Source organism: Cibotium barometz, chromosome 49 (genome assembly GCF_041138505.1).
Source record: "Cibotium barometz isolate CiBa-2024 chromosome 49, ASM4113850v1, whole genome shotgun sequence".
Classification (NCBI taxonomy): domain Eukaryota; kingdom Viridiplantae; phylum Streptophyta; class Polypodiopsida; order Cyatheales; family Cibotiaceae; genus Cibotium; species Cibotium barometz.
Window position 1 is genome coordinate 5,251,329 of NC_141094.1, and position 9,926 is coordinate 5,261,254.

Here is a 9,926-nt window from a genome sequence, read left to right on the forward strand (position 1 = left end):
TTTGCTTGAATTTAATCTAAGAGGATGATGGGCAACTGGAGTTAAATATGAACAACTACGTGCATATTTTAACAAGTAGGGCTTGTCTAAGGTTGTAGATGAAGGTTATGATGATCTCTTTTACACTCCAATGTTACCTTAACTAGTAGAAACATTACCCATTGTTTGGGCAAGGGAGTTCTACTTACGAACTATCATATTAACTTCAATCATCAATAAAATGAAAGCGAGCCTAACCTTTGACGCTCATGGTTTTGCTATCACTCACCATATTGCACTTTCAAATAGTCAAGGAACATAAATACACTTTTTTTCTAACTAGGGGAAAAAATGACCTTTAAGCCCATCTGGTTTTTATTGAAAAATGCCTAGATTAATCAGTTTAATAACTAAAACTTTAAAAATTTGAATCTTTAAATTTAAGGCTAGGAAAAATTATAACCATTTTTTCTCTATTCATGAAAATTACGCTAAAGGATGGTTTTTTTCTGACATTGCGAGCCCATTTTTAGGATATTTTTCTTCTTCAAAACTTAGCCGGTGTGAGTGACCGCAAATCTTCAAATTCTAGCAATGCAAGGAAACATAGGTTCAATCCTAAGGTTACAAGTAACTATGGTGTGTTCACGTGGGCGAGGTTGGGTGGCCAAATTTTTATTCCCAATGCTAGTTCAAAAATGGCACAAAGAAATGCAGTTATTGAAGAAAAAGGTGGGAGGTTTGCACATCCTTTTTGAGCTCATCCATGACTTGGTTATCCAGCTTAAAAGAGGTGGGTTGAGCATAGAGCCACCCAAATTCAGTGAGGCTCAGCAAAAGCTGAAGCCCAAACAATCTTGAAAGGGGTCTCGCGTGACCACAGAAAGTCATCCTTGGTGCCACACCACTATAAGACGATCCAGTTCCTCCCATGAGCCAGTGTTCGGGAATTCCATTTTATTGAGTTAGATTGAAAACCATCTCATTGTATTTTGAAGAGGAAATTAACTATTTAGAGAAGGTATTTCTCTATAAATTTTACAAAATATAACTAAATTTTGAAGAGGATTCTTCTCCTTCCGAGCAAATTTGAGCAAGCTATACACAAATTTGAACAAGTTCTGGGCTAAGTAGAACCTATCTTTTCCGAAAACCTGCCATGAACATGCCCTATTTCAGTAAGGTATAGAACACACTCTTGTCTAGAAGTTAGCGCCATTATATCAGCAGAAAATGATAATTTACACAAGATAATTATAATTATTATTGGTTAAAAAAAAGAATTTAGCGGCATCATCAATGGCCTCTCAAAGTCTAAGTGTAAGGTTGATCATACTCGACCACCTACTCCCATTAAAACAATAGTTAGCTGCCGACCTTTGTATCAATCACCGAATTCCATCACAATCTCTCTTCCCAACCTTTGCCATAAAACTCTTCTTCGTCCATGCATTCTACAAGAGCATGCAGCAGCCCTTTTACTAAGGTAGGCATTCATTCATTCGAGCATCACCACCATAGGACTGAGGAGCTGATCGTAGTTGATATCACTTATTAGGAGAGAAATTTCCTATAAGCAGTAGAGAGCACACAAGGTATTATAACATGCAGCTCTAGCAAGCCTAGGATACATGCATGTACAAAGCAGAGGATTAAGAATTTCAGCTGTGAAGGCCATGGATGATTAAGAGCTTGAAGTGCAACAGAAGCTTCAGGTTTTATGTCCCCAAGGGAGCAGATTAAGATAAGAGCTACAAATATAAGATAATAAGAGTAGGCGCCTGTGATTAGGAGGTGGGGTTTTTTTAAGTGTGAATGATTAAGGGAAGGCGCTTAGGAGCTTCGGCAAAGGAACCAGCGTACGATTAAAATTTTCGAGTATAAGTTTAGAAGCTCCAGGCTTTCAGGCGTGAGATAATTAGAGTAGGAGTACATGTTTAAGGGCTAAGGGAGCTGAAGTAGCTAAGGCTGCCGGTGGAGTTGGTGTTAACCAGCTAAAGGTAGCTGTAACTACCAGATGGTGGTATATAATTAGTTAGTTATAATTATACTAACCTTGAAAGTTGAGGTGCAAAGGTATAGCGCTTTCAATTATTACATTATGGCCTAATAAGGTGCACTTGAATAAATTTACACCTTTTATAGCTATCTAGGCAGCTAAGCGTTGCTTGTTTTGGTGGGCAGCAGGTGCCGCTAAATCCGAGCGCCAAATTTGGCGTGTAGTACGTTGGTTGATGAACTAACACTGCCATTACTACGCTCCAGCTGCTCGTTTTCTGTACGCACTGGGTGGCCATTGAATGTTTTCGGGGTTAAGTAATAAGTAGGTATTTCATCTCTCTGCTCCTATCTAACCTCCTGCTGGTGTTGGGATGCAGGCAGCAAAAGCTCCTTAGCTGTGTGCGTGGAAAGAAACCCACCAAGCAAGAACGTCTTTTCTTCTAGGTAGGCCGGACAACAGCAGCTAGCAGCAGCTACCATGGAGGCCGGCCTTCTCTCACTAGCGTGGGCAGAGTGGGCGCTCCCCCTTTGCCTGTTTGGAGCTTCCTGGATTGTACTGCACAGGATTTTGCAAAGGCAGAGCAAGGGGCCCAAGTCCTGGCCTGTCATTGGGTGCATTCTCGAGCAGGCCCGCAACTTCGACACACTCCACGACTGGCTCTTCGCCTACTGCAAACGTACCCCTACGTTCTCCGTCCCCATGATCTCCATCAACAACACCTTCACCTCTGATCCTGCCAATGTCGAGCACATCCTCAAATCCAACTTCCGCAACTACCCCAAGGTGATCTTGTCTTGTAGATTTGAACTTTCGAAGTGGCCCATCTCGGCGGTAATTAATCGATTCTCGCTGTGCAGGGCAAGCTCATACACGAGCGCTTCGTTGACGTGCTGGGAGACGGAATTTTCAACGTTGACGGAGAGAAGTGGCTCCGGCAACGAAAAGTTGCTATTCTCGAATTCTCGTCCGGCAAGCTACGGGACTATAGCACTCACGCTTTCAGGACACAAGCTCTGAAACTGGTGGGAGTACTACTCAATGCAGCGAAGGATAATCGTGTGGTTGATCTACAGGTAACTGCCGACCTCATCTGCCCATGCCACGTATGATGCAATAGAAACATGACACGTTGGGTGCAGTGCGAATCCACGGCTGACGTATCCGCACCCAATTGCAGGATCTCTTCATGCGTCTCACTCTGGACTCCATCTGCAAAATTGGGTTCGGGGTTGATCTGGGGAGCTTGTCGCCGGAGCTGCCGGAGCTGCCCTTTACCAAAGCCTTCGATGACTCCAACAAGCTCATCATCAGACGCTACGTGGACTACACGTGGAAAATCAAACGGGCCCTCAATGTGGGCGGAGAGGCCAAGCTCCGGCAGTGTGTGGAGACCGTCGATGGTTTCATCTACAACGTCATCAACACTCGCCGGATTGAATTGAAGGCCTCTCACGAAACTAGAGAAGAGGTAGACGCTGTGTGTTTGACTTTGTTTATCTTACAGAACGTTAATCCACCTCTTTCACGGTTACTTAATCTTAAGTTTAGGTGTGTATCTTTTGAACCCGTAACCTCTGATGCCATTTATTTATGGCATACTTCAAGAGCTTGTGTTAATTTTTTCATGCCCAGTGCCAGCCCATCGAAAAAATAGTACATCTGTGCCATGGAGTAGGCCGTTTTAGGTAGGCGGGTGCTGTGGACTGTCTGCCATCCATTGCAGAGGCCGCTAGCATACTCTGCCCACAAACATCCTCATAAGGATTACGTCCGGCCCATGCTTTCTTTTGATTGTGATCAATCTTATATGATCTATAAAGTCTTGTCTACATAGTTACAAGAAGAATGTCTTAAGCTCTTGCTGTGATTTTGATGGCGATCAATCTACCCCAGTTTAGCAGTCCATACTCTACGTTACATACGGTACCAGCTTATTGCGTAGACATGACTTGATATTGTGCATTCTAATTTCAGAGAGAAGATCTCCTCTCTCGCTTCATGACCCTCTCAAATGAAGAAGGCCTGCCTTACAGCGACAAGCAGCTCAGGGATGTTGTGATCAATTTCATCATTGCAGGAAGAGATACCACTGCCCTTACTCTCTCATGGCTGTTTTCCATGTTGTGCAAGAGTCCCCGTGTGGTCGACAACATTTTGAAGGAGGCAGAGAGCATTCTAAATGAGCTGAAAAAAGCTGGTGAAATCGGGTACTCTCGATGCAATGGTGTTATGGGCAATGGTTTTCACAATTCTGACAACTCCACCCTTCACAGTGACATGTATGAGTTTGCACATTTGCTGAACTATCAAGCGCTCAATCGGATGCATTATTTACATGCTGCAATCACAGAGGCCTTGCGTCTCTATCCTGCTGTTCCTCTTGTAAGTTTCCCCATGGCTAAACCTTCATTCTTGTTTCTCTGATCATGGGTTTCTGGCTGCCCTACAGTGGGTGGTATTTGCCTAGCTTCCATTGCTTTTAGTCCTTGTACATCAAGGTTTTGTGAACCCATGTAAGACCAAAACTAATACACTTGCTTTATCACATGCCATGCCAGGAATCGAAAATGGCGGTGTCAGATGATACATTCCCTGATGGTACCAAGATCAAAGCCGGAAATTTTGTCAGCTACACGCCCTATGCTATGGGAAGACTAGAAACGTTGTGGGGTCCTGATGTCAATGAATTCAAGCCAGAGAGATGGCTCAAAGATGGGGTTTTCCAACCTCAATCTCCCTTCAAGCTCACAGCATTCCAGGTGAAGGCTCACAACCCTTATTCAATGTGGAGGAAATGAAATTGCTGAACAGGATTATTTCATGTCCTTGAGGCATATCTTCAAGGCAGGATTTTGCCTATTGGTATGTGTGTGTTCGGGGGGTGCAAAACTACATGGTTGGAGCAGTCATTAATAAACTTTATATATGTTGTTACAGGCTGGACCTAGAATGTGCCTTGGCAAGGATTCTGCCTATCTTCAACTGAAGATGACAACAGTTCTCCTACTGAAGTACTTCTCTTTCAAGCTGGTTGATGGTCACCCACTCAAGTACAGCATGATGGTTGTCCTATACATGGCTCATGGCCTCAAGAGTGTAGTCTCGTTGCGATGACAACCATGACCCATGTCTATGATACACCTTTGATTCTTTAAATGCTCATATACTATGATTTTTTAAGAGGTAGAAATAATCTATCACCTCCAGAAGCATAATAGAGAGCTCTGGTTTTTCAACCACTGACTGGTTTGCACATACATCCAGAGAAGGCCTACAGTATGAGATGGCTGTGGGGCGGTGTGGGGGAAGCTGATGTAGTCGGAGAAGGATTCCATGACTGGTTGAAGTGGTAATTAGGACGCTCTGATTTGGCAGTTTTCTGTGTTCTTTCTACTAATGATATATCTCTTGTGTGCGCACTAATAAGGGATACGAGGTGTACTCCTTGGTATAATGGAAGGGGGGCCATTATCAAAGGCCAAGCGTACCTGAAGCATAGGCAAAGTAAGGCAATGTACTCCTTGGTACCTGAAGGCCACCATGGCGGACTTATAGCATGCAATAAACCAGAATAACGTAGAAAATTATGGGTGATATTTTGTTCTCAACTTGCAAGCAATGTTCGGAAAAAATTAATTTCCTAAAAGTGGAAAACCAAACCTTATCTGGAAACTGGGAAATTATTTATAAAGAAAAAATCAAAATTTGAGGGTTTTTGTTGTACAAGCTCTCAAATTTGCGAGTATTTGTACCGTCAAGTTTGCTATTTTTTGAAATCTGCAAGTGTAAATTACACTAAACTCCACTGCTTGCAAGGTCTAAAATATCAAAATTTAAACAAAAGTTTTGTTTTCTTTTTGAAACTTGAACTAACTTCAGGCGAAGTTGAAGCTACTACAGCTACAAGAAAAGAGAGAGCAACTCGTCAAGATTGATCTCTCCTTGGTATGTAAGCCATCTTGTAACACAGTACTTTGGTAATCTTTAATCCCCCATGATTCCAAGTATCAGGAGCTTGGCCATAGCTAATTCTCCGTCTCTTGTAACCTGTATTGTCTTTTTTCAGTAATGAAAATGCCTTTTATTGAAACTTGAACTAACGCGGCGAATTAAATGCTCGCATCGATTTTTTTTTCGTGGTAAAATATATTTTTCAACTTGGTTTTGCTCTGAGGCGTCGTTTCTTTTCAGGCACATAAAATATTCGTAACAAATATATGAATGAAAGTGACATGGGAATTTTACATTTATGTGACTAATAAAGACAGTACGAGTATCTCTCTCCTCTCCCTGTCTCTCTCTAGCTCCTCTCTTGGCCTACGTGGTGGTGTCTATGTCTTCCTACCTTCTCTCAAGGCTCTATTCCTCTCTCCTTTACTGCCTCCTAACCTCACTCTCTAAGCTCTCCTTTTTTTTTTGGCTTCTACCTTCTCTCTAAGCTCTATTGGACACTCTCTACCCTTCTGTGGCTTCCTACCTTCTCTCTAAGCTCTATTGGACAAATTTTCTCTCCTCTCTACTCCTTTTTCTCTCTCTATGCCAGTGACATGGGCCATGGATCGTGTGGTGGTTATCAATTATCCCACATGCATATACAGTGTATTCAATGAAGAAACGGGCTTCCTGGACCCACTCATCCCCATCCCCATCCCCATCCCCATCCCCATCATTCCAAGCGGGGACGTAAATATATAAATATATGTATATGAGTGACATTTTTCATTCCTGACGATGCGAGCGGAACCACTCATCCCCATCCCCATCCCCATCCCCATCATTCCAAGCGGTGGCCATGGACGTAAATATATAAATATATGTATGTATGTATATTGAAGGTGCCAACACCACCTTTTTCATTTTGCCCCCCATCCTTTGTGCCCTGCCTGACAGTAGTAGTAGTGATGAAAACTTCCTCTGGGGTTTGGTTGCCTACCCCATTTAATGTGCGTGTGCACAGACCGTGCAGCCGAACAGCCGGCCGCTGGGGCTGCAAAAAGCCGGCAGGGACTTGAAATACTCGTGAATTTTGTGTTTTGTGTCCGGACCTCACAGAAATTCATGGGCGGTCGACCTGGCGACCCCGTGCATTCACACATGTACCTAGGCTTTGCATTGTCCGTGGGTTACATATAATTCATCTGTCTTCGTACATCTCGCAACAAATGCTCCAGTCAACCCCCGCCTTCCTTCTTGGACTTCGCAATTTAAGGCCTTCAATGTAAGTAAAAGGTACCTTGGTCCACTATGTGGGAAACTTTTAGAAAAGCACACTTGCTTTTTTTAAAATATTAAAAAAATAAGTCTTTTAACCGCAAGTCAATTTGTGGATAAAGGAGAGTCCCAAGGTCGTGGGTTTAAGCTATCACTGTGCAAGCATTGGCACGCATAGGTGTGTTGTGTTGTACTTTCTAATTCCAGCCAATTAAAAAAAAAGAGGATCTCAACCATCTTTTTTTTATTGTGGTTGAAAAATAAGATGTGGCTTTCCTTGAATTAATTCTTTTCAAAGATCTCAAGCAACTATTGTGTTTTTCAAACGACTACAGGTTAAGCCCAGTGTACCCCTTCTTAAATAGTCTTAGCCTAAGAATTTCGCTAAACGGAATGTTTTCGTCATGGGGTCTTTTGAAACTCGATTTCAAAAGGTTAGTTGAAGGTTAGAATGGGTTTTGAAAACTAATTTTTTAAAGGTGGGTTTCTTTCACAGGTTAGAATGAGCTTTGAAGCCCACAACAAACCTTCAAACTTAGTATATTTCCAATATGCACCATCACCTCTACATGTTTCATTTGTTGCATGACACTTTTGACATGTCACAGCACTAATATATATATATATATATATATATATATATATATATATATATATATATATATATATATATATATATATGTTTGTACAAACTATAGCTTAGATCCTCATGTCTATTAGCAATTGGAAGCAATGTGGAGTTAAAGATTAAGTATGTGGGCATCAAGGTCAAAATAATCTTCTCCTTGTAGATCCCAAATTCATAGCATCAAGTATTTTTGTTAAAGTGTTGAGGTTCTGCAGGGCTAATGTTTAGTAATGGAATTCCTCCCATGGCACCCAAATATTTGTGTAAATCAAGCTAAGATATAGAAGATGCCTATGAGATGGTGCCACATCTACACACACGTGTGGACATGCATGTGCGCGTGCACACACACACACACACACACACACATGAACAAAGAGAAAAAAAAGAAAATATCCACACATATCGAGTTCTATGTATAAAAGTAAATTTTGTGAAGAAATTGGGATAGAAACATCATCAAGAACTTTCCATTTCAATTCAAGCATATGAGCATTTCTGCTCTCAGTTTGGGTCAATACATGCATGTGCTTGGTTTTAATAATGCACTTGGGTGCCTTGAGAATAGCCTGAAAACACGTATTTTTACACCTTAAAGAGTCTCTTAGTTCGGGTCTATATATGCATGTGCTTGGTTTTAATAGTGTGTGGGGTAGACAGGTAATTTTACACCTTGAAGAACCAATATCTCTTAGCTAGGACATGGATTTTAATTTAGAGTCTTTTAATGAAATCTTATACATAAAGTTAGGCACCTAACACTATATTTTGATTGAAAATGTAATTGTTTTTTAATCCATGTTTCATTGAATGTAAAGATAATTGGTTAGCTATATCTGCACGTAAGATTGTAGGATACTTACGCTTATGACTTTTGGATCTTACATGAAATGGACTTGTCACTTTGAACATAATAAATTCATACATAATAGAGCTTAACTTTTTTTTGAGATGCTATGTTAATTTTCATCATTACTTTATGGACTTTAAAGTACTCATGAATAAATAAATAAAAATAAAAATAAAAATAAATAAATATATATTTGTGTATAAGATCATAGCAATTAAAAAGCTCAATTAAAAGATCCAATAGTGATAAGATATAGGAAGGTTCGTCGAAGTGGTAGTAAGTTAAATTTACGATTTTAATTGTTCAATTTTCATGGATCCTACTTTGAAAATTCATTCAAACTATCAGAAGGCATGTTACAGTTTAATAATTTAATTAATTAATTAATTATATATATAAATGTAAGGTACTCCAAAATCATATATTATAGACTATTTGTAAAGATGAATTTATGAAAATAAGGAAAAGTCATTTTTCAATTATCCTAAGGTAAACTCCTCACATTGTGTGCACTATGTCCTTCTAACAATATCCTTCCAAAGTATAAAATCAATCCTAACTTTAGGTTTGGTCATCGAGGCATGGTAAGTTACCAAACCTAGAGCTCATGATGCAAGTGTAACTAATTAGTTTTGGGACACACTCCATATGTGGAGAGTCCACATAAGTATCCTACCACCTCAAATTGCCTTGTTGGCATAGTCAACCCAATTGACTTGCTATGTGTAGAGTTCACATAAGCATCATGCTACCTCAAATTGCCTTGTTGGCATAGTCAACCCAGTAGACTTGCTATGTGTAGAGTTCACATAAGCATCATGCTACCTCAACTTGCCATGTTGGCATAGTAAACCTAGTTGACTTGCTAGCTCATAGTCCTAATCATCATAAAGGCCACATCACTATTGCTATCTTTGCATGCCACCTTTGCATGTCAACCATGTCATGCCAACCATGTCATACATGTTCATATGTCATGAGAACCATGCAACCATGTCATCCATACATGCCTAATAGTCTTTCAGATTTTTTAAAAAAAGTATTTATATTTTAAATAAAAATACGTGTAAATAAATAAAATAAAAATAAAATAAAAAAAAATAAAAAAAATAATAATAAAAATACTAAAAATTATATACATTCTATTAAATATTTAAAATTTTATACATTTAAGTTTATAAATAAATAAATTTATTTTCTAAAATATATAAATAAATATTTTAAATATATTTTAATATTTATTAAATTATAGATTT

At 39.8% G+C, this 9,926-nt stretch overlaps 1 protein-coding gene across 1 annotated transcript; it reads left to right on the plus strand.

Moving 5' to 3' along the window:
• The first annotated feature begins 1,375 nt into the window (after positions 1-1,375).
• LOC147610221 (cytochrome P450 704B1-like) lies at positions 1,376-5,781 on the plus strand. The gene is made up of 7 exons (XM_086786048.1): positions 1,376-1,465; positions 2,358-2,764; positions 2,839-3,054; positions 3,159-3,449; positions 3,956-4,363; positions 4,540-4,740; positions 4,919-5,781. Exons 2-7 carry the CDS (start codon positions 2,459-2,461, stop codon positions 5,093-5,095), a joined length of 1,599 nt encoding a protein of 532 aa, XP_086642174.1. The 5' UTR covers positions 1,376-1,465; positions 2,358-2,458; the 3' UTR covers positions 5,096-5,781.
• Positions 5,782-9,926: the final 4,145 nt, after the last annotated feature.

What these genes read in the sequence shown, in the direction of transcription:
- LOC147610221 (XM_086786048.1), top strand. Translation starts at nt 2,459, where the DNA reads ATGGAGGCCGGCCTTCTCTCACTAGCGTGGGCAGAGTGGGCGCTCCCC. An exon ending in ATCGTGTGGTTGATCTACAG is followed by an intron (nt 3,055 to 3,158) that starts GTAACTGCCGAC and finishes ACCCAATTGCAG; the next exon opens with GATCTCTTCATGCGTCTCAC. An exon ending in TCAAGCTCACAGCATTCCAG is followed by an intron (nt 4,741 to 4,918) that starts GTGAAGGCTCAC and finishes ATGTTGTTACAG; the next exon opens with GCTGGACCTAGAATGTGCCT.